Genomic DNA, 26,264 nt, shown 5'->3' with positions numbered 1-26,264 from the left:
TACCGAATCGCCAAATCAGGATGATACAAGGCAATAAAAATATAAAAAAAATATAGAACAAAGAGAAACAGGGCCAAACTAACCATTGACATAAGCAATTCTTATTCAATGATACAGTTGAAATTGGCTAACAAACCACAATGTCTAAGCTGAAATGGACAACTGATGGTACAGTCAGGGAACCTTTTCAGGGAATGAATAATCTCCACTTCCTCAAGAATATTTAAAGTGTTGCCATTACTTTCCCTATGTAAGACCCGAAGGCTGCTGGACAGGCTAGTGACTGTCTGACTGTTCTGTGAGGTGGGAACTTGAGGCCAATATAGAATTTCCCAGGTTAAGGTGGTTTTTGGAATCTTACTTCAAAACTTCTACCCATCTGGCTGATATATCACAATGAACAATCATCGCTTGCAATACAGTATACACCAGTATTTATAAATACTGTTCCTTATGCCTCTTAAAGCTGAATCATGATTTTGGGGAAAAAGTAAGTTGGTTGAATGTTTTTTGAGCACAATCATCTACTGACTTCTTCAGAAATTTTGGCAAGGTAAAGTATTCTGTGACATGAATGCTTACCAAATCTATCCAGATTTGCTTTTTTAAGTGTTATGGCATGCTGTATATCACCTTGCATGGAATTTTTTGGAAATCACATCTTTTTTCTGATCATATCTTTTCATTTTAGTTGTTTTCTTGCCATACATGAGTTTCTGGCTATTAATTTGTACAGGACGCACTTGATGATGCAGCTAAAATGCTGAAGTGGTCTTATCTTCAAAACTGTGACTTGTTCCTGAAACCTTCAGGTTTCCCATCTTTTTGGAAATAACTTGCTTTTACCAATTCTTCTTCTGTAAAATTTGGAAGAGGAATGGTAAGCAGTGTTGATGAAAATAATAATAATAAAGAGAAGAAGCAGTGTTTTTTTAAAAAGTCAATTTAAAAATCCCTAATGAAACCCAACTTACTTAATTATTCAAATTTAATTAACATACAAAATGATATATAGTAAGCCTTACACAAATTAAATAAAGCTTTCATACTGAGCGCAACTGTTCACTATGAGAAGAATTTGTTTTATTAATACTGTGTTTTACCTTTCCTTGCAAAATAAGAAACACAGTTAAACTAATGTTTATACTTCCAGAAAAGAAACTTTAACTTGATATAGTCTCATAATGACTGTAAAGTACAATTTACTCCTTTCTGGAAGCAAACAGAAATTTATAGATCTGCTCTCATTTCTCTGGTCTTTTCTTTCCTAAATTATTTCTTAATTTTGACCAAACAAACCCATGGAGAAGATTCTCTCAATGGATGCAGTACTATCAGGGCAAGGAATGAGGCACTAACAAAGTAGTTGTAAGAATGGGTTATTGTTCTGAATAAATTAATCATATGAATTTAAATGGAACTACTTAATCCCAGTGCCAGGGGAAGGAATGAGTGTCCAAAATCATAAACCAGAGCCAAGCATGGTTGGCATAGAAAAGACCATCCAATGGAAAGGCAGAGGAGGAAAAAAGAATAACAGAAAGGATGGACTTTCAGCACGGAAAGGGAAATAGCGCTGCAAGCACCAGGGCCCCACATTGGCCAAGCACGTACTAACATGGGAGATGTGAGCCGCCCTGGGAAGGTGTGGTGAGGGATGTGGCCTTTTCTGGAAAATAAGACCTGCCATACACAATTAACAAAAATCTACAGTGGAGACTCCAGATAGGAATAACAACAAAGTAGGAAAAGATAGATTGCTACTTACTGCAAAGAAGACATGTCAAGCTGCAGACTGGCACGGGTATAAGAAGACACTCATATGTAGCTTTCTGCCACAGTCTTCATTAGTAGCCACATGCATGCACGTGCACGTGCACACGCACACACGCACGCACGCACGCACGCACGCGCACACACACACACACACACACACACACACACAAGCAGGCAGGCACACCATAAGCACAAACAACCGCCAATTCCAGCATCTCGAGTCAGAATACCATTCCAGTCCGAGATGTCAGAGTTGGTGGTCATGTGTGCGTGAGGTGTGCTTGCTTGTTTGTTTGTGTTTGTGTGTGTGTGTGTAATTTTTGTGTGTCATTACTGACGAAGGCTGTGGCTGACAGCTACATTTGTGTCTTTTAACCATGCCCGTCTGCGACTTGACATGTCTTCTTTACGGTAAGTAGCAATCTATCTTTTCCCACACTGTTAACAAAAACCTACTGCCGTCTAGCTGTGCAAATTACAGTCTAGCACATAGATTCTGTCTGTGTATGTTTCTTGTATATTTTTATTAGTAAGTGCTGTCTTTTCTGCTATGCATGTCCACACACTGAGCCACCAGAGATTTATAAAGGTGTGTTGCAAAAGTGTGAATGTGAAACTGTGTGTAATTGCATCTTGTGTCATGGAGGGAGGGGAGTGGAGGGGGGGGAGGGGGGGGGGGAGCTACTGGTATGGTGTAGAGAGAGTAGTGGCTCAGCTTCTTGCTCTTCAGTTTGATTATGCTCAGAATGATGGAAATGCATTATCACATTTTAGCAACTTGTCTTTCCTCATGTTACTACCCTTCACAACCATCTCCCCTCTGCATCCTCAGGACAGCAATTACCCCTTAATATACTTTTCCCACTTCATTTAATAATAAACAAAATTTTACACCATTAAAATAATATTTTTATTAATAATAATTGGGGGACAGAGCAATGCTGTCTGGTGAACAGTGCGGGGACTAGAATACCACCAGGCGCAGCATCAGGTGGTGGTGGTGGGGCAAGGAGGTGGGGAAGAAGGAGCAAAAAGGTCAAAAAAGGGTAAAGATGGGTGGGTGCATTCGCAGAGGGCAGCAAACAAAGAGGCTGGGAGACAAGAATGGGGAGGAGATGATGGGACAGACGGGGTGGAAACTGCTGGGTGGAGGATGTGGGGACAGTATATTACCGGAGGTTGAGTCCAGGATAATTACGGGAATGGAGAATGTGCTGTAAGGATCTGCACAGTTCAGGAAAGCTGGTGGTGGAGTGGAGGATCCAGATCGCTCAGGTAGTGAAGCAACCATTGAAATCAAGCGTGTTATGCTCAGCTGGATGCTGTGCCACAGGGTCATCTACTTTGCTCTTGGCCACAGTTTGGTGATGGTCGTTCACCCTGATGGGCAGCTGGCTGGTAGTCATACCAATATAAAAAACTGTGCAATGGTTACAGCAGATCTGGTAAATGATATGACTGTGTTCACTGGTGGCCCAGCCCCTGACAGGTTAGAATAAATCTGTGACAGGACTGGAATTATCTATCATCATGCCTTGAAATGATGGATGCCCCACACCTTCTAAAGTGGTGTTCCATTGCCCACCCAAACCCCACAACGTCCTAGTCCATCCCCCTATGTCACTCCCAGTCCCACCATCTTGCCACAAGGATCATATCCAAGACCCAGGTGCAAGACCTACCCAGTGCACTCACACAGCACTTCCTATTCCAGTCCCGTCCCAGGTTTATCCTAAACCTTTGGGGGCTGGACCACCTATGAAAGCAGCCATGTCACTTACAAGCTCAGCTGCAACCATTGCACAGCTTTTTACATTGGCATGACTACAACCAACTGTCCACCAAGATGAACGGCCACCGCCGAACTGTGGCCAAGATCAAAGTGGACTACCCTGTGGCACAACACGCTGCTGAGCAGAAATGGTGGATTTCAATGGATGCTTCACAGCCCGAGCCACCTGGATCCTCCCCTCCATCTCTAACTTTTCTGAGCTACGCAGATCGCAGTTATCCTTACAACACATTCTCTGCTACTGTAATTATCCTGGCCTCAACTTATGGTAACATATTGTCCCCACAAACTCTACCCAACAGTTTCCACCCCTTCTGTCCTATCATCTCCTCCCCATTCTCGTCTCCCAGCCCTCTGCCAATGCACCCACACATCTTTCCCCGCTCCTCTCTTTTTGCTCCATTTTCCTCATGTCCCTGCCCCACAACCTCCTGACACGGTGCATGTTGGCATTCTAGTCCCCACACACTCTGCCAGACAGTGTTGCTCTGTCCACTTTCCCTTCCTTGCCCCCTCAAGACTGCTGCTGCCATCCCATGTGATGGTTGCTTTCTGGCCTAAGCTGCCAGAGTTGGCAGTCATGCATGCGAGGTGTGCTTGCTTATGTGTATGAATGGTGAATGTTTCTCCGTTTTCCTTTGCTGATGAATGCTGTGGCTGAAAGTCTTGTGTAAGTGTCTCTTAATTGCGCCTTCCTGCAACTTAACGTATCTTCTTTATGGTGAGTAGCAATCCATATTTTCCTGAATTAATGATAAACTTTAAATTATGATTTTTTTGTGTTCCTATTTTGACTAAATGAAGCCTACATGTTGCTCCAAGCTATACTCAATTATATGTGAAAACCCCATGAAAATTGGTCTTTTTTTATTATTATTAACATGCTGAGACAGGAACAACATTTTTAGATAAAACTTTAAATCATGATATCCTTTTTCCCCCTGCAATCTGATTAAATAAAGCCTAAACATGGCTCAAGCTACACTACAGTTAACTGTGAAAATCCTATGATAATTTGTTGGGTAGGTTTGGAGATTAGTGTGTCCAAACAGACAGACACAATGGTTTTACTATTTTATTATTAGTATAGATTATATCCTACAATAACTTTTCAATAAAGCATTGGCTTATATGAATAAGTTTAATAAAGATGCTTTGACAAATGTGCGAACATATGATGATCCAGGGATCATTCTGTTAAAAGTTGCAAGTATAATGAAAAATATTATACCTCTTTCTCTGTTTTGGGCAATAGTTTTTAATTTGTTGTGCATTAACTATATCACTATGTTTATTATCTAGTTATTACAGTAATACAGTGTGCATCATTCCTACAATTCATCCTTTTAGTGCGAAAAGTCACAGATTACAATATCACCATGCACTAAGTCCATCTTAAATGGATTTACTTTGAGAAGAATAGACGAATTTTCTTGATTAGCAGTAATATTTTATTATGCTTTAACTGTTATATGTAGCTGCACATGCAATACATGATATTGCAAGTAACTAATGTAATTGCCTGTGTACTGCAGTTGGAGGACTCATGTCACTAACTAAACAAGGATGATTGATTGTACAATGTGATCATAATTTATCAGTTTGAAATTGAGAATGGGGGGGGGGGGGGGGGGGTGAGATAGCTTCTAATACACTGTGACCTCAACCATTATCAATCAAAACTAGTTACAATCTTACATTTAATTTCTAATAGATGGTACCTCTTCTAAGTTCTGTGTGAAGCCACCGCCCCCTTCTTCATCAGCACTGGCTGTAGGACAAAGCCAGATGAAACCATTGTTTCCAAGTATAATGCTTGCTCCACAGGTCAAATTGTGAAAGTGTGTTTTTCGACGCTTTACAAGTGATGGGAACACTTTCACCAGGACACCTTGTGACAACTAGAAATTAACATAACAGTTAGCAGCACATATTGAGTTTCCTGTGCAATCTATTTTGGAAACAAAAATATTTTATTACTTTTCAAGCTATGCTCTTTGCTGTGTCATAATCATTATTGTCAGACAGATGCAGATAGAGCTGAAATTAGTCTGCTTTATATTAAAAAGTTTCTCTCACTCACTCATTATGTTCCATGGATCCTATTATGGAGATTGGAATGCAGTAAGAATTAATTAACAAAGAAATACAACTGTGATAAATTATTTCTATACATTGTAGTAATAATTATCATCAAATTATGTACACTAGTTGTTGCACAAAATATTGAAGTTAGTACGGAAATAGTTAGTTCCTCAGTTATGAATACAGATGATGTGCTGATTAATGCTTAGCCACAGTAATTGCTTCAAAGGTTCTTGTTGTTGCATCATATACTAGTGTCTACACTGCACAATATTTATCACAATGGAATTTGAAGCTCTGCCCCCATGCTTGCAGAAAATAGTAATGAATTAAAGCGGGTCTGCCTACTTGCAAGAACATAATTTTTTTTATTTTCTTTAATCCCCAAACATGTTTCACCACAGTTATGGCATCTTCAGAGGTTTTTTTGTTTTTTTAGTTCTAAAATTTATACATACACATTATTTTAGGCAGTTTAGGACCATGCTGACATCAGATTTTGTTGTTAGGGGGTAGCAATACTGTAGAGTTTTCAAAAAATAATTTTTTTACTGGCTTAAAAGATGCTTTGAACCTTCTAAAATATGAGGCAAAAAGCCTAATCAAAGAAAAAAATTGTCCTATGAAATTCCTCTAATGCCTTGGATGAACTGAAATGGCCTTCCTGCACCAACTTGATACCCCCTTGTAGTGTCTGGGTGTAGTTAGAGGCATTTCGAAACAATAATACATTAGCTTGGCACTAAAGCAGTATGTCATCAAAGAACAGATATGAGGTTGAGAGCAGTTCGGAAGCAGTCATTGCCTCTGCTAAGAAACTGAAAGACTTAGTAGGATTTTGACATGAATTGCGGATTATAAATTTTCTTGACATTTTCTCTGTTGTTTTTCAACACATGAAATGTAAAACATGCAATGTGGACATTATGTTGTAAGAATGAGGTCCTCCAGGCTTAGGCTTCTTCGTAATTATTGCTGGCCCCAACTGCCTACAAGTTGTTATACCAAGCAGTAAGTTTACCCAGAACACACATGAAATTAACTGTCAAGTCATTCTAGCAATGCACCTTCTTGGAGTAGGGCTAAAGGGAATTGTAAAATTTTGTGCATTTATGGAATTGTCTAAAGCAATATTTCAATCATTTTTGTGGATATGGTTTGATCACAACAGTAACAGTATGACAGGCCAGTCTTGGGATAGCAGATTAATGATAAGACAGGCACGTTATGTGAATACTGCTGGCCTACGGAATTGAGTAACTGATGAGGGAAAAGCATGTTGATTTCTTACAAGCATAGTGGACTTTGCAGTAAGACTTATATACTTTGCTGATTACCGAATGAGGTGGCGCAGTGGTTAGCACACTGGACTCACATTTAGGAGGACGACTGTTCAAACCCACATCCGGCCATCCTGATTTAGGTTTTCCACAAATTTCCCTAAATCGCTTCAGGTAAATGTCAGGGTGGTTCCTATTAAAGGGCACAACTGACTTCTTTCCCTATCCTTCCCAATTTGATGGGACCGATGACCTTGCTGTTTGGTTCCCTCCTCCTGAATAAACCAACCAACCTTTGCTGATGTAGAACTATTACTTGTGACTGTGATCAAGAAAAATAAATGCTATGAAATATGCAAGGTGTTATTAGAAAATACACTGAATGAATTTTTTAGTATCAACTGTGGATGCTACAACCACTAACTTAATTTGTCCCATAGCCTGATCCATTGACACAGGCAGCATGAGGTTGGAATATGTTCTGACTTATCAATTAGCATCCAGAGATGCTAGAGTGAGGTGGTGTTTATCATGTCTGTCCCACATCATGGATTTCAAACAATGCATGAACATTACCTACTGTTCCAAATTGCAAAAAAGTGCCAAAGAAACTCATGAAATGTTGAAATTGGTGTATGAAGATAATGCTGGAACTCTGAAGACTGCTTACAACTGGTATGAGTGATTTAAAAGTGGAAATAAGGCAGTAGAAGATGAGCAATACTAGGGATGTACATTAATCTCCAAAACCGAAGAAAACGTGCAAGAAGTGGCAAAAATTGTCATTCAAACAGGCAAATAACTACCTGAGAGCTTACCGAAGAACTTATAACCTTGTAAGGGACAATGCAAAGCATTTTAACCGATAATTTGTAAATGAGGTGAGTGAGTCAAAAATTTGTACCAGATTTTTTAGTGATGAATGGAAGGAAAATCGAGTGTCAGTTTACATGGAGCAGAAGGATCATCTTCATTCAGATCTGCACTTCAAGTTCAAAACTTTAACTGGAGGTAAAACTTGGGTCCTTGGGTACAACCCTGAGATGAAACTTCACTGCTCCCAATCGAAAACTAGTGAATCTCCTCACCCTATAACTTATGTAAGTCAAAATCGAATATCAAAGTCATGCTCATTGTTTTCTTTGATACTGAAGGCATAGTGCTATCTGAGTGCATTTGAAGGGGAATAACTGTCAATACCAAATCTTATGAGGGCATACTGCAATGTTTGCGAAATGATGTATGAAGAAAGAGACCACAAAAACGGGCCAATCGGTTCCTTTTTATCACAACATGCTGTGCCACACCTTGCTTTTGATTTACAAGGTTTTGCCCAGAAAAAGTGTCCTGCCTACCCACATTCCCCTTATCAGATATAGCACCACGCAACTTCTGGCTCTTCCCAAAAATTAAAACCATGCTTACAGGAAAACATTTTAACATCATTCCTAACATTGAGAGAACCATGACAGAGCAGCTGAATGTCTTTCCAAAATAAGTGTTCAATAAATGTTTCCTGTCATGGATTCAACGCTGCGATAAATCAACTGCTAGCCAAGAACAGTACTTTTAAGGAGATTAAACCAACTTCCATGTGAGCTTATTACTTTGTTTCTAATAAAATTATTCGCCATATTTTTTTATCACACTTCATATATGGATTTTATTTCTGGCCTACAAAATTGCTGACCTTGAAAACAAGAGTGGTTTAAATCACAATAACATTTTAAGTGATTACATTCATTAAACATGAAAAGTGCAAATGGCTTTTTACAAACTATGGTGACAAGATCCAGCACATGCAACAAGAGACTGAAGTTTTAGAACTTCCGACATTGAAAGACAACAGGAGGACAGGCACAACCAGTTCACAAGCTCCAGTAATTACAGCCGTGCCGAAGATTTTTTGCGTACCGGCTTATCCTCATCAACCACGCCATGCCTACAATTGTGAGCACCACTGTTTATGCCCACACAGCCATACAAATGGTTTGCCATTTTGGCAAACACTTTTGCACAACAAGAAACTGACTAGTGAACTGCATTGTTTATTCCTTGCAAGCATAGTTGGTTTTGGAGTAAGACTTTTATTCTTTGCTGGTGTAGAACTGTTGCTTCTGACTGTGACTGAGAAAAATAAGTATTTTGATTGATTGATTAATTAATTAATTGAGAGGGCTTATGGGACCAAAGAGGTCATAATTACTGAGATTCCGACGTTATCTGGCAGTTTCTGGTGACCAGAGGAAGCAATGTGGTGCTGCTGTTCAAGACTCACATGACCCCTTCATCACTGAACTTACTTGGAGGTGCCTTGCTGATCTTTTCAGGATAGTCGGCTATGACGATCTACCCAACTTCTTCTCCGAAGATATGATGCTGTTTGGAGGAATTTTCTCTACTCTTAAAATGATTGCACACACTCAAGATACTTTAAAATCAATCCTACTATATTTCAATTCCACAAACAGAACACCATATAACAGTTTTCACATAAATGAATCACATTTCGTAAGCCCAATGACTTGCAGACCGTCAGAAACTATTACGTACTATTACAATAAATACAGTTCCAAAAACCTCTCAAGGTTCTCACAAGTCCACCATCCACAACTTTAGAGTGTCAGTAAGTAAGTAAAAAGTGTCTTTTCTTTTCTTTTACATAAATCAACTGTTCACAATAATGACTGACATAGCACCGTCATTGAGTAAGGCACACTTGCTCCTTGTGTTGTGTATGTAAGTTCTGTGTTGAGTGCGGCAACCACTTGCCTGCGTCAATTAACTGTCCATCTTGTAGCATTCTCTTGACACACGTCCACCCTGCGCATACAGAAAACTGGCGTGAGGTAGACACTCTCCCATCTCTCACGCTCATACGTAAAATATCGGGTATGCGAGACATTGGAAAGCTGAGGGTCTCTAGAATTTGCGTCGAAATTCTCAAGGCACTACATATCTCTCCCCTTAGCTTGAACACTCGATATTTTATACATATTCAATATGTACATTGACATCATACTTAATGACAATCCACCTCTCTAAGATATTTATTCACTCCAAACTTTTAGATATACATTTTTCACAAGTTCTTGAACCTCGCAGGGTAAGCTCTCTATATTTGCTTTTCCACTGAGTCTTTACTCTATTTTGACATCTTTGAAGAATATAAACCTTTATTTTCTACTTCAATCTGCATTACTGTTACTTCTGTATTGTGCTCCTTTCAACTCCACTCGTAAATTCCAGGTGTCATGGATCCTTAAATGTTTTAGTCTTTACCCTTTATCTTTTACGCTAGTCCTTCCTTTGTTTGTACTGATTAGTACTATCCTATACAGCTTTCTGTAGTCTGGAGGAACTCTAGAGAAAATTTATGAGCCTATTTTTCCAACATCCATAAACCTTAATAACGCTAGAAGTATTAAGAATTCAAACTTACCAGAATAATTCCTGCCAAATATGTGATTTCTATCACTATACTGCCCTTTTTCCCTTAGGAACAGTACTTATCCTTTACCTATGGGTTGATCCTATGGGTAACCTTTCTCCTGTCGTTCTGGTAGGCATCCCCCTTCTTCTTCCTATATTCTATGGTACAGGTCAATCCCGTTCTTGGTGCCCTTGTCTGCACAGTATAGGTCAGCCTCTCTTCGGTCTGCCTCTCTGCCCTTTTTTCCATTCACTAAAAGCTGAGTGTGCTCCCCCCCCCCCCCCCCCCGCCCCGTTTTTTATCCTTTGTGAGTAGGCCCCACGGTTCATCACCCTTGAACACATGTTCATGTATACTACCACTAAATATTACCCGATAAAATTAAAAATCTACTTCAATCTCCAATATTGCTCCTTAATAATTCATTTCATATCCTAGAGTCCTCCTTTACTTTTCAACCACTCTACCATACCTCTATATACCATTCATTACTTATCATTTATACTTAGGTTATCAAAGGGTATATCATCTTTACTTAGGTTATCAGAGTGTCCCACTATTCAACAAGTTGTCAAGTCATTCTTATTTACATACAATGTAGAACCATCTCCTATAATACCATGTGCTCATTCTTTACCATGTGCAAGTATTTCCCCCTACAACCCTTGATGGTTCTTACAAGCTCTCAAACTGCACTTTTCCTGTTTGTGTCTTTGTGTGTATGTGTATGGGTAGTCGTGTAGCCTGATCCTTTGGCCTACTTATGTAAAATAAATTGAAGGTTATAGAAAACCACGGAAATTGAGAAGGACTTCAGCAATTGAAGTGTATACATATGGAAAGAGGTAAAGATAGATAGGTACTCAAATGAGAAGTAAGAAAGGAAAGAGTTGCTAAGATCGAAGAAGTGAAAGAAGATAGCCCCAAAGACAAGAAAACCCTTCCCATCCCCCTTCCCCAGGATCTCTACTCCACTGGTACTTGAGTGAGAAGCTGAAGGAGGTAGGATGTTAAACGTCTCCTGCAGAACGGACATTCTCACCTTCATCTTTGAAGCCTCTAAATAAAATCTTAATAACACCTATAGAACGGCTAATGTCTGCGAGGGTTGTCTGAAAGGTGGGGTGTGTGATTAGTGTTAGTTACGCTTGCACTTACACTACCCACCCCTTCCAAGATCGATACAAACCCTCCCATCTACACCACATCTCAAAAAAGATATAAATGTTCTATAAAAATAGAAAATTATACACTACGATATGATAGTTATTTCATTATTCACCTCATTCCATCTTAAAGTCACTCTGTTTACCTAGTACCATCATATTATACCTTCTACCAGAATATTATTCTGTTCATTCCATTTTATGTTTAGAGGTCACTCTTTATTCATAATTCTCTTTAATTAGTCACAATCTTGAAGTCATATTCGGTCACTTAAATACTAACATAATCGAATAGTTTAAGAGGTTATGAACAGATAACAGAAGAGTTGAAGGGAACTCGGTGTAGGAAAACTAATGTGGAAGTAATATCTAAAACAACTTGGGAACCAACGGTCATCACTCCGCCCATTAACACAGAACGTTAACATCCCTGGGGTATATACAACTTTATATCCTTAACATTATATTTCCCTTTTTCTTCTCCTGTTGTAGGATCCACTAAAAATAAGTTTTCTGGGTGGATTACTGATTGTACTCGGTAAGGCCCCACATACGATCCTTAACATTATATTTCTCTTTTTCTTCTCCTGTTGTAGGATCCACTACAAATAAGGTTTCTGGGTGGATTACTGATTGTACTCAGTAAGGCCCCACATACGTTTGAAAAGATTTGTGTTTCTTTCTTCATGGCAGAGTTCTGAAGATGCTGTTTTACTAGAATTAGGTCATCGACCTTATACTGGGGTTTGATAGCCTTCTCGTTATGTTTACTTAATCGTTGTTTTGCCCTCTTGACTAAGTTCGTAATAACTATTGTTTGATTCAGTTGGTAATCAGTAGTAGGTTGTTCTGGCCAAGTAAAGCATTTAATAAGAGGTTCACCTACAAAGGGCTTACCTATTACTTCCAAAGGTGTTAGTCCAGTTGATAAATGTGGTAATTCATTTAAAATAAGCTCAAAGTATCTAATTTTCATTGCCCATGACATATGTTCTTTATGGCAGTATGTGTGGCGTAACTTCCCAATTTCTTTCATAATCCTTTCACATGGGTTAGAAGATAGATTATAGTTGGAGATTAATATTTGACGAATATTTTCCCAAGCTAGAAATTCTTTAAACTCGTTACTAGTGAACTGTGGTCCATTGTCGGAAAGGAACAGCTTCAGTTTTGCTATCTTGAGAAAGTATTGTTGCAGACAGTGTATTACCGTTGGTGTGTTTGCTTTCTTAATAGGGTACAACTTAACAGACTTCAACCAACATTCTATGAAAACAAAAATGTAAGCCACTCCTCCCTTTCCTTTTGGAATTGGTCCAAAGAAATCTGCAGCGGTTAGATCGTGTTACATTTTAGGAATAATTGTATACATTTTATATATCTAAAAACAAAGATGATATGATTATAATAGAGGGAAACATTCCACGTAGGAAAAATATATCTAAAAACAAAGATGATGTGACTTACCAAATGAAAGTGCTGGCAGGTCGACAGACACACAAACAAACACAAACATACACACAAAATTCAAGCTTTCGCAACAAACTGTTGCCTCATCAGGAAAGAGGGAAGGAGAAGGAAAGACGAAAGGATGTGGGTTTTAAGGGAGAGGGTAAGGAGTCATTCCAATCCCGGGAGCGGAAAGACTTACCTTAGGGGGAAAAAAGGACGGGTATACACTCGCGCGCACACACACACACGCATATCCCATTTTATATTTTATATTTAACATGAGTGTTATCCTCTTTTACCGTCTGACAAATTTCACAACTTTTAATGACCGACGCTATTTCATGTCCTAGCCTTTTAAAGTAACAGAACTTTTTTGTATGTGCAATACATTTCTTTACACCGTAATATCCATACCCCTTATGAATGTACAACACTAACTCGTCTTCTACTAAATCCAGTATACATAAATGCCAATGTTTCGTTGTCTTACTGTCTCTCCAGAACAAATTACGTCCTATAATCTTCCCCCTTCCATCTTGATTAGACGGTAACGACTTCCTAACACACATAGCGAATATATCTGTAAAATAGGGATCATGTTGGATGTTATCTGTTTTTTTTTCTGAGCCATTTCTTGCACCTTGTTAAGTGGATATTCTAATGTTAAAAAATTAACTGCAAAAATTACGCCATGTCCTTCTGTACGCTTTAGTTCTTTCATGTCGACTGGTAGCCGAGACAAAGCGTCAGGTACAACGTTCTCCGAACCCTTTATATACTGGATTTTAATGTCATATTCGTGAAGAAACAACATCCACTACATCAATCTACTATGTAGTAATTGACTATTAATTAAAAATGACAGAGCTTGGTGATCCGTATAGACATATATATCGGACCCCCATTATCAGTGTTTGGAATTTTTGTATACCCCATACTATGGCCAATTTTTCTTTTTCTGTTCTTTATAATTCAATTCATGTTTGTTGAGACTCTGCTAGCAAAAGCTATTGACCTATGGTCTATACTTTCTAAACCCCATTCGCCTTGGAAAAGTTCTGCGGCTATACCATAGTCTGATGCATCGGTTGAAATCTTAAATGGTTCGCTCATCACTGGATGGTGCAATATCGGTGATTCTGACAGTGCCCACTTGACACTTTCAACAGCATTATGTTCCTCTTGGTCCCAATTCCAAGGTACCCCTTCCATAAAAGATGCAAAACTCGAGGGCTGTTTAACTCTTGACTTTGTATATAGCGTCTGTTAATACCCTGCCATTCCAAGAAATCCCTTCAATTTTCTTATGTTTCTAGGTGGTGGACACTCCTTAATGGCCTTTATACATTCTGCATCAGTCTTAATTCCTTGTACACCTATGATATGTCCCAAGAATTTTAGTTCATGCCTTGCAAAGTGTGATTTAGCCAATTTTATTGTAATACCTTTTTCTTCAAATGTTTTTAGGGTTTTCCTCAAGGTCAGGCAATGCTCAACCCAGGTGGGTGATATTATCAGAATATCATCTACATATATGATTAAATCCTTTAATAACACTCTCCCTATCGCTTTGTCCAGCACGCGTATAAATACTAATACTGATAAAATAGAAAGAAACATTCCACATGGGAAAAATATATTAAAAACAAAGATTCCATGACTTACCAAACGGGAAAGCGCTGGTAGATAGGCACAATAAAAACACACACACACACACACACACACACACACACACACACACACACACACACACACACAAAATTTTAAGCTTTCGCAACCAATGGTTGCTTCGTCAGGAAAGAGGGAAGGAGAGGGAAAGATGAAAGAATGTGGGTTTTAAGGGAGAGGGTAAGGAGTCATTCCAATCACGGGAGCGGAAAGACTTACCTTAGGGGGAAAAAAGGACAGGTATACACTCGCGCGCGCGCACACACACACACACACACACACACACACACACACACACACACACACACACACACACACACACACATATACAGACACAAGCAGACATATTTAAAGGCCTTTAAATATGTCTGCTTGTGTCTGTATATGTGTGGATGGATATGTGTGTGTGTGCGCGCGCGCGCGCGCGAGTGTATACCTGTCCTTTTTTCCCCCTAAGGTAAGTCTTTCCGCTCCCGGGATTGGAATGACTCCTTACCCTCTCCCTTAAAACCCACATCCTTTCATCTTTCTCTCTCCTTCCCTCTTTCCTGAGGAAGCAACCGTTGGTTGCGAAATCTTGAAATTTTGTGTGTGTGTTTGTGTGTTTTTTAATTGTGCCTATCTACCAGCGCTTTCCCGTTTGGTAAGTCATGGAATCTTTGTTTTTAATACTAATACTGAGATATTTAGTCCAAATGGTAGTACATTAAAATGATAGGATTTCCCATCAAATAGAAATGCTGTATATTTCCTTGAATCTGGATGTAACCAGATTTGCCAATACCCAGAAGTTAGTTCCATTGAGCTAAAATACTGTGCTTTCTCAAATTTGGACAATAAGTTGTCGATGTTAATAGGTATCTCTCTTTCATTTTCTAAATGTTTATTTAGGGTGCGCGCATCCAGTACTAATGGCACACCTCCAGCAGCCTTTTTCACTACTACTAAAGGATTATTTATTACACTCGTACTGCGTTCTATTATTTTACTGTCTATCATTTTGTCTATCTCCTCCTTAACCGCTTCCTTTAAGCTTACCGGTATCGGGTAAGGTTTACAAAAGCACAGAGTATTCTCTTTGATCTTAAATTTACATACAAAATCACTAATACTACCTGGACTATCAGCAAACACTATTTCATATTGTAATAGAATTTTGGTTAAATCTGATTTTTGGTCGGTAAATAGTGGAGATTCATTTACTTTATTTTGTATGTCAGCTTGATGCAATGCATGACTTACGTTTTCCATCTCTGGTGACAATTGCGCTGTCACTGTTAATCTTACACGCTGGTGTTCAGTTGTTTGTTTATCAATATAACTGTCTGCTATAAACTTAACACAATATTTATCCTCACTTAGTCCAAAATAAGGACAACTCTCTTCAAAATTCAATACGACGTCAAATTCTGATAGCCAATCTAGGCCAAATAATACATCCCTGTTAATATTTTCTACCACCAGAAGTGTTTGATGGAACACAATACCGCAAATGTTACAAGTTACTTGGGTTTCATATTCGACAACCTTACTTTTAGTTCCAGTTATACCGACTGTGTGTACTCCTGTTACTGGTAATAGTGGTAAGTTATGTTTAGTTCTTAATGTATTAAAGAATCCAGCAAAAATAAGTGACACTTCACTACCAGAATCAATAAATATGTCGACTTCCAAATCTTCTAGTTTTAAAACTATAATCGGTTGTGGATTAACTGTAGTTATGCCAGGTTCCTCTAGAAGCAACCATTCTTTTGTTAGTACTATATGTGTAAAGCAAGCATATGTATTATGAGGTAGGCCTTCTAATGTATTTCCACAACCTGGGCCCCGGCCCTGGATCCAGATCACACGACGTTTTCCTCATTATTGGTAATTATTGGCTGGTTACCAAATCGAGGTATTACATCTCTATTTTGAGCTCTATTATTTCTAGGTACAAATTCCTGTGTAGTTACTGGGCCTATATTCGAAGGTGGATATCTTTTTTGATAATTTTCATTACCACTATTCTGGTTATGCCGGTGTACTCTAGCCAAATTAGTTTCTCCCTTTTTAAAATTACTATTGCTATTATTAATATTATTCCTTCTGTAGTTCTGATTCTCATTTTGATGCACGTTCTCATTTCGGTCTTTATGTATTGCATCAAGTGTGTCCACAAAGGATAACAATTCTTCTATGGTCTTCCACCCTCTACATAATATGTCTTTCCTAGCGTTAAGTAGATAATCGCCTTATCAAAATTCTTACCAATCCCTCTTCCTACATGGGTTTATCTAAATATTTTGCCCTTGTTAAACGCCAGTCAAAATATTTTCTCATCGTATCCCATGTATTGTTATAATACTTTGGGTCCCACAAATCAGATATTAACTTTCTTTGAGCACTTGTTGACCAATACTTCTCCTTAAACCTTTTCCGAAAGTCCGCCCAAGACAAGAAATTCTCTATATTCACTGTGCCCCACTCTGAGGCCTCTCCTAGAAGGTAAGCTACAGCGAATTCTACCTTTCTTGCATCTTCCCAATTCTTCAGCAAGGCTTGAGAAAATTGTTTCAAGAAATAAGTTGGGTGTACATCTCCATCTGGTTTAAATTTGGGAAATTGTCTGGAAAGTCCAGGATTTGCTCCCCACTGTAAATGTGTCACCACCTCGCTAGTCAACTCTACATTCGGTGAAGCCACCCTTTTCTCTACCTTATCATGGATAAGTTTAAACTCTTTCCACAAATCGTCCATGCCTCTCTTATTATCATTAAGTTCTGAAGCTAAACATGATGGAACGTTGTCGAGGTTTACCCTCTCGACAACTTTTTGGTCGATTATTTCCTCTACCTGTTCCTCCAGACCGCTTATATTTATGGTGTCGAGGTTGCTAGCTTTTCTTTGAACTTTCTCTCCACGTCATCGACTCTAGTATTGACAACCGCAATTTACGATTGGACAATAGGGATCAGCATATTCTGTCCTTCTACGCTATCATTTAAGGTATGTAGTTTTTGTTTCACTGCATTGAATGTAACATTACACACACTCTGAAATGACCCTAATTTTTCATTAAATTCGGACTCTATATTGTTACACTTATCTTCAATATCAAATTCTAATTTCTAGGTCAACTTCTGAAATTGATCATCCTGCTTTTGGCTAAAATCCGTAAACATTTGATTCATTTGGACACTTAAAGAATTACTTAATTCATTTTTTAAATCTAGCCGTAAATTTTCCACTTTATCATTTAATACATTAAACTTGGAATTTAGAGCCTCACCCTGTGCTTCTAACTTTTCACTTAAAGTAGTACTTATTTCATTTCTCAAAGAGGCAATTTGAGCAGTTGAAATTACACTCTGTGCTTCTAACTTTTCACTTAGAGTGGCTGTATCAGCCTTCTGGTCATCCAACTTAGCACTTTGGTCATCTAATCTAGCATTTAGTTCTTGTATCAAGGCTGCTATTTGGGTGCTCTGAGTTTTGATTAAATTCACTATTTCAGACCAGTCAGGCCCTTCTTTAGCAATTCTCATAGCCATGGCTGGTTCTGATGTCTCTCCAACTTGTTGTATACTGTCCATACTCCTATAGACTTTAGCCTTGTGAGCATCTAATACTAATTTCAATTATACCAATTACATGGTAAAAGTTCACCCCACAGTATTTCCTAACACTTCTTAGTAGAATAATAAAGTTTTTATTTCACGCTCACATGGAGTTGAATTTTATGCTGCGTCAGCGAGAAGGTGTAGAATCGGCACCAGTGAATAGTACAGGTGCCGGCAGCATCAAACATTGGTTGGGGCATTGGCGTCAGCGAGCGGACGCGAAGTCAGCAACGGTGAACGGCAGCCATTGCAGTCAGCAACAGTGGTGGGTTACTGTGTCGGTGTCAGCAGCTGGTTACTGCATCAAAGTCGTTGGCTGGTTACTGTGTCAACGTCGGTTGGTTACTGTGTCAGCACAGGCACAATGTGTGTGGGTGAGAAATACTTCCCCCCCACACCACAAACTTCTTAGTCAAACAGTTGAGATCTTCTCTCTGTTCTCTTGATGTTATAACTTTTTCCTGTCTTATATTGTGTTGCATTTGCAACTTTCTTCCTTTGTTTTATTGGACATCACACAATTACTCGAAACAGTTTCTCAGTCGTGTAGCTACTGGTTGCTATGGCAACTCTCAATATCTCCTTGTCTCAATTTACTTCAAAAATTCCCCTTTTTCGAGACCTGCTCACGTCGATCGCCACGTTCTGGCAGTTTCTGGCGACTAGAGGAAGAAATGTGGTGCTGGTGCGCAAGACTCACATGTCCCCTTCATCATTCGACTTACTTGGAGGTGTCTTGCTGATCTTCTTCTCAGGATAGTCGGCTACAACAATCTACCCAACTTCTTCTCCGAAGATATGATGCTGTTGGGAAGAATTTTCTCTACTCTTAAAATGATTGCGTGCAATCAAGATACTTTTAAATCAATCCTACTATATTTCACTTCCACAAACTGAACACCACATAACAGTTTTCACATAAATGAATCACATTTTGTAAGCCCAATGACTCACAGTCTGTCAAACTATTATGTACTTTTACAATAAATACAGTTTCAAAAACCTCTCAAGGTTCTTGCAAGACGACCATCTGCAACTCTAGAGAGTCAGTAAGTAAGTAAGTAAGTAAGTAAAAAGTGTCTTTTCTTTTCTTTTACACAATTCAACTGTTCACAATAATGACTGACATAGCACCGTCTTGGAGAAAGGCACGCTTGCTCCTTGTGCTGGGCATGTAACTTCTGTGTCGAGTGTGGCACCCACTTGCCTGCATCCATCAACCGTCCACCTTGTAGCATTCTCTTGACACATGTCCACCCTGCACATACAGAAAACCAGCGCGAGATAGACACTCTCCCATCTTTCACGCTCTTACGTAAAATATTGGGTGTTCGAGATGGTGAAGAGCCGAGGGTCTCTAGAATTTGCATCGAAATTCTTGAGGCACTACAGTTACTCACAGAACAAAGACGGTCTGCTAAAAATGGATGGACCCAGTCAGGGGAGTCAAACTATAAAACAATGAAGTTAAAACAAACACAGTAAAAGGCATAAAAGGTGAGACAAAATCTAAAAACTGGAAAAAAGAGCGGTTGTTCCTTGGGGTCCCAGACTGAGAAGACGTGAGAGAAGCCCCAACAACCATAACCACCCTGCCCCTGCCCCTGCTCCAGGAGTAAAGCAAAACCTTAGATCTGGAAATAAAAGCCACTTTCGTGGAGGAAACTGAGGATCAGTTCAACCATCCATGAATCATCTGCTAATAGAAAAATTAAGGAATCTGAAGGACTATACTTAGCATGAAGGGCCAAAAGAAGGGGACAGTCCACCAATATGTGGGATACCGTCAGACTGGCTCCACAACCACATGGCCAGGATGGTTCATTATGCAGGAGGAAACAATGGGTGAGCTTAGTATGACCAATGCACAGACAGCATAAAACAGTAAGACACCTTCTGAGAGGAGTGGAAGGAACAGCGCCAAACTGCATTACATTCCTTGATTGTGTGAAGTGTATTACTGTGGGCAGTAGTGCACCAGATGACATTCCACTTTTGGGCAAAGAGAGATTTGAAGTAGATCTACATATCTGCAGCTGGAATCATTAAAGGAATTTGGGGGGAGGGGGAGTATCTGCTTCTCTAGCCCAACGGTCAGCAAGTTCATTCCCCGGGATGCGCACCTGACTTGGGACCCAGATAAAGACAACGGAGCAGGCAGCATGGCCAATGGCAGAGAGTAGGTCAAGGGTAGCAGAGACAAAAGGGTTGGTCAATAGTCTACAGGCAACTCATCGAGCTGGTATAAATTACAACACTGTGGAGGAAGGCCTGAGAAACAAAACGGAGGCTCTATGGATGGCTAGAAGCTCTGCTGTGGACACATTATATGATCTCGAAAATATATGGTGTTCTAAGCCAATAGGCGACGTGAAAGCATGTCCCACCTTATCTGTCACCGTAGAACCATCAGAGTAGATGATGATGGCACCCTGGAACGCTGAAAGGATGGCATATACAAGACACTGAAAAACCATAGGGCCAACAGAGACCTTAGGACTCTGGAATAGGTCAGTCCTAATCCATGGTCTAGGCACCATCCAAGAGGATGGGGGGAGGGAGGGATGAAATACATGGGGCACATTTCAGTGAGTGGAGATGGAGATCCTGACAGAGGGAAGTAAGATGTATTCCAAATGGCAATTCCATCTGTGGGCAGTTGTCAGGAGGAAGACATTCCTCGATAGCAAAGAGGACAGGGTACACGGGATGGTCAGGGAATAGGTGAATGACGATTGCGTAAGAAACCAGACGTTGGCTCCGTCGTATTTGTAGAGGGGGAATACCCGCTTCTGCAGAGACCATTAATGGGACTGGTGCAAAAGACACCAATAGCCAGATGCATCCCACAATAGTAAACAGGGTCAAGTATGTGCAGAGTGGAAGGAGCCGCTAAGCCATACAACTGACTAACACAATCTAGTCTGGACAAGACCAGAACATGGTAAGGATGGAGAAGAGTGGCACAGTCTGCACACCAAGATGTGTGGGCCAGGAGATAGAGAGCATTAGGCTTTCACATGCATGTAGTTTTTGGGTATCAAATATGGGGCAGCCGCATCAGCTTTTTATCAAAAATAAGGCCCAAGAAACGGGAATGTGCTACAACATTGAGGAGCTGGTCACCTAAATAAAGTTCTGGATCTGGGTGTATTGTGGGTCAATGACAAAAATGCATAACCCATGTTCTGGAGAGAGAAAACTGAAAGCCATGGGAGACGGCCCACACAGAGGCCCGTCGAAGGGTGCCTTGGAGCCAGCACTCAGCAGGTGCTAACGAGTGGGAGCTGCACCAGATACCATTCTCCTGAAACTGCAGGGTGCTAAGTAAAGTGCCAACTCAAAACCGGAATAGACGGTGAGATGAAAACTCGTAGATAAAATCAGAAGGGGCCCATGGAAGCCCCAGTCGTGGAGGGTAACTAAAATGTGATGGTACCTAGTCGTGTAGTATGCTTTAGGTCAAAGAAGACCACGATAAGGTGCCAGCGGTTAGTAAAAGCCTGTCAGATTGCTGTTTCCAATCTGAGAAATAATCAGTTGGAGATCGTCCTTCGCAGAAGCCACACTGATATGAGGACAAAAGGCTCCAAGGTTCAAGTACCCAACATAATCTGAAGCTAACCATCCTCTCGAGAAGTTTACAAAGTACATTCATCAGGCTGATCAGGCAGTAGCTGTCAAGAGACGCTGGGTTCTTCCCAGGCTTAAAGACGGGGATAACTATACTCTCATGCCATTGTGACAGGAAAGCACCCATGAGACAAATGTGGTTGAAGACACTGAGGAGTTTTGCTTCTGGGTAATGTCCAAGAGTTGGATCATCTAGTTGTGGATGGGATCCAGGCCTGGGGCCATGTCACGTGAAGAGGTACGAGCCTGCAAGAATTCCCATTCAGTAAAGGGTTCATTATAGGGTTCAGCGTGGTGCGAGGTGAAACAGAAGTGGGTCTGTTCAACTCGGCGTTTCTGCCAGAGAAAGGTAGCAGTCTAGGAAGAAGACGGTGTTGGTGTCGCAAGGTGTTCTGCAAGGACCAATGGATCAGTGCACAGAGTACCCTGGAGTTTAAGAGCCTGCACACTTGACTGTCGCTGGTGGCCCAGAAGGCTACAGAGCTTGGACCAAACCTGCGATGCATACATCCCCAGGGAGGAAACATAGCGTTCCCAGCATTCTTTTTTACTCTGCTTAATAAGGTAACAAGCCTTAGCATGGAGACATTTAAAAGTGAGGAGATTAGTCTCTGAAGAGTGTCATTTATAGTCCGCGACAGCATTAATGGCCTCTCGCCGCGCCACACAGCTTCCAAGGAGTGCTGCGTTGTCAAACTTGGCACTGGAGGAATTGACGGCAGTTATGCTACGGACAGCTGCTATAGCTGATGTTTGACCTGTCTTGCTACTGTCAGGTTCATGGTGCTCTACTCCCCATTCCGTGATAAATTTATTAAATGTACCTAATAACTGCAACATACACATAACAGAATGGAATGTCTATTCAATCTTTCCCAGTCATAACTACATTACAAAATAGTGATACATACTCTCTCACCGCAGAATGGATTCTATAATAAATTGCTCCTTACAGAAAGATTACGCCTTCCATTCCTCTTGCTTTATAAATAAAAAGACGAAAGAATCAAATCTAAAATACCCACTCCAGTCCCCAGGATGAACAGCATTTTAATCTAAGTTATATCGTACGTTATATCGTAGAGAGAACAGAGAGAGAAGTAAAATAAACAAATTTGTTTGAATGGCCATTATCCGCAGCAAGTATATAAATAATCGTTTTTTGGAGTAAACGTCTTTTTTAGCTGCAATCTGTTTTATCAATCCAGACGCGTTTCACATTTTATTTTAAGGCATTATCGGTGGATATCATCTGAAACAGTACACTGTGGCTATATGCAGTCATTGTAGATTTATGAACAGTTCACACCCTTATTTTTGCATATAATTGTAAATAATAATTTATTTATGAAAAAATAAGGATGTAAGCTATTTTCAAATCTACTTGATGGCATATAATAGCTACAGTGTACTACATGAGATGATATCCACTAATGATGCCTTAAAATAAAATTCTAAACGCGTTTGGATTAATAAAACAGATTTCAACATGCAAAGGTGTTTAATTTAAAGAAAAAAAACGAAGTAAAATAAAATTGTCATTACAGAATAGATATTCCACTGAACTACTTTCTACAGCACATACAACTTAAGAAGGAAGTAAATATTCATGATAATTACAGGGTAAGTTTACTTTCCATTCACATACCTTTCTACTTGGAGCTTTCATTGTCGCTGTCTTCGGAACTGGAGTCACTGGATGTGAGAGCTAGACTGACGATTAACAAATCCATTATTTTGTCTCTGACAACTTCTTTCTGGTAATCTTCTTCTTGCAGTTTGTCAGTGTGATGCACGCAAGCTTCCCACTCAGCAACGGTGCTTCATGGGTGAGTCTTTCAGTGTCAGCTATTTTAAATGTAGTATTTTTGTCTGCCACGCATTTCTTCACCTGTGCCCACACCAGTTCAATGGGGTTATAATAGCAGTGATAAGGAGGTACTCGTATCACTCTATGTCCATGTTGCTTAACTATGGAGCCAATTTCGTGGTTTTTAACGTTGGTCTTTGACATCTTCACTAGTTCCAAAAGCTCTGCTCTTGTTTGTGTTTCACTGTGCGTTACATTATTATTTCGCAACTAAGAAACAATATCACTTTTCCTTGTGCTTGTTGTGGGAGGCCTGTTGAGAACAACAGTGTGATAGCTTGCATTGTTCATAACAGTGACAGAGTCTGGATGCAAATAAGGCAACAGCTGATTCTGAAACCATTCTCGAAATGTTTCTCCATTCATTTCGGTATGGTAGTCGGATGTGGTTTCTGATTTTGATTTGAAAATAAGTTTACTTTCAGGCACAAACCCGGTAGCAGCAGAACCAGCGTGCCATATTATAAGACGCCCTCCTTTTCCCACTGGAACTTTCAAACCGCCTTGTCCATCTGTTGTTTGCCAAATAAAATTTCTAGTATGGTTTTGATTTACCCAAGTCTCATCCAAGTAATAGACAGATGATGTTCCTTTTGATCTGATGTCATGCATTTTTCTTAGAAACATAATCCTAGCAGCAGCAATATCATTACGCTCCATTTAAAATTTGTGCCCATCGTTGGACTTTACATATTTAAATCCGACATTCTTCAACATTCTTTGCATTGATCTTGCACTTCCATCAAACCCAGTAGCTTCGTGCATAACAGTGCACAATTTCTCTGCTATGGGGAACTCGCCTCAAAAATTCGAAAACCTTGCAACATAACATATTTTGATCGAAGTCGTCGATTCCTGTTACCCTCTCTGGAACGCTATGTTTCTTCCCTAGAGACCGAAACACCACATTGCCAACTGCCTGCTCTGACAGCTTCACCTCCTGTATAACTCGCCTGACAGTTCGTACACCAATATCACCACAGGCAGCTGCAGTGCATTCCTGCACCTTGGCAACCTCACAGATTGGCTCGCCTGAAACTTCTTCACACTTGAAGAACGAGTACACTATTAGGTCTCTTGCCTTTTTGTGAAACGCTTGACGACATTAGGTGTTTCAGCCATTATGACAAAACTCAGAGAAGACCCAGTATACAACAGAAATTGGCCAACTGCACTTTTCCGCACGTAAAACACGGAAGAACTCTGAAATATGACGGAGCTTCAGAAAGCACGAGGTGGGGAAACCGAATGAGCGCTCATTGCCCAGCTGCGCAGCTGTCTACTGCGCATCGTCGGCCAAGAGGCCATCAACGCTGTCGCGAAGTATAAATTGCTACAGCACCCACCAGGGGTCCTGGACAGCTACTGCTACATTCTTGGTGCACCATGGTACCGGCTGACGACAAGGGGGACCTGTGGATAAGGTAACAGCAGTGCCAGCAATATGAAGAATGGCGGCAGAGATGCCTTGTACGACTGCATCAATGCAATTCGAGAGGGAGGTGTCGAAGAGCACAGCAGACATATGTATCAAGTCCAATTGGCCCTGTGGAATGCCCAACATGAGGACCTGTCTGCCTGGCAGCCGCAGGGGAAAGATAGAATCACCGGAAAATGGTCAATTTCACAAAGATAATCAGGGAATGACCAATGTAGAGAAGCCACGAGAGCAGGGGAGGTGATTATGAGATCGATAGCAGTAATGGTGCCATAAGTAGCATTGAAATTGGTAAGGGAACCATCATTGAGGCCACACAAATCAAAGTCTGTAATAAGTTGGTCAATTATGAGACCCCTACCCGTTGAAGTGGCACTCCCTCTCATTGGGTTGTGGGCACTTAAGTACCCGAGGAGGGGAAATGGGGGCAGGTGTTGCTGTATTTGTGTTGCAAACAATGATTGCCGGAGTAATTTTCTGTCTAACCACTATTGTTTCCAGATTGGTACAAAGGTGGATCCAGTCACTAATGACATCGAAGCGGACCAAAGTGCAGGCCCCGCCAGATGATACCCTGGGGTCGGCTTGGTTAGTGGTCATCGCCGACGAGGATGGGATGACATTCATAAGTAAGGTGGTGGAGGGGGGGGGGGGGGCTTGTCTTGGGACTTCAGTTTCTTCTTCTTCTCTTTCAAAGATGGAGGAGGGCAGAGCACAGAGGGAGTACAGATGTCTGCAAGATCCTGGACCAAAAGAGAGCACGCGACCTTGGTGCGCACAGATGGTGCAATTTGGGGACAAGTTGTAGTAGGAGGCTTCCGGCCTGAGAGATAATGGGCTGGGGAGAGGACTCCGGAGGGGGGGGGGGGGGGGTCTGCCCCGTCACCGGCAGATGCTGAAGAAGGTGGGCACTTCTTCAGCCGGGGAGAAGGACTCCTGGATGGGAGGTGATGTGAAACTGCAGAAGAGGGAGGAAGGGAACGGGGCTGGAGTAAGGATGAGCTAGTAGATGTAAAGGATGTAACAGAGGCAAAAGTTGAAGATAGTGACGCTAGATGGAGTCTCTAAT

At 40.5% G+C, this 26,264-nt stretch overlaps 1 protein-coding gene across 2 annotated transcripts in view; it reads right to left on the bottom strand.

Annotated features, from left to right (window-relative positions):
- LOC126195802 (exosome complex component RRP4) overlaps positions 1 to 26,264 on the bottom strand; it is a 115,054-nt gene that overhangs the window by 30,758 nt on the left and 58,032 nt on the right. For both annotated transcript variants that reach the window (XM_049934441.1, XM_049934449.1), the window contains exon 4: positions 5,290 to 5,469. In XM_049934441.1, coding sequence (XP_049790398.1) covers positions 5,290 to 5,469 — 180 coding nt within the window. The remainder of the gene's footprint in view (positions 1 to 5,289; positions 5,470 to 26,264) is intronic.

This window comes from Schistocerca nitens, chromosome 1, assembly GCF_023898315.1.
Source record: "Schistocerca nitens isolate TAMUIC-IGC-003100 chromosome 1, iqSchNite1.1, whole genome shotgun sequence".
Taxonomy (NCBI): domain Eukaryota; kingdom Metazoa; phylum Arthropoda; class Insecta; order Orthoptera; family Acrididae; genus Schistocerca; species Schistocerca nitens.
Note: the sequence above shows the minus strand (reverse complement) of the source record. Positions and strands in the feature narration are given on the sequence as shown.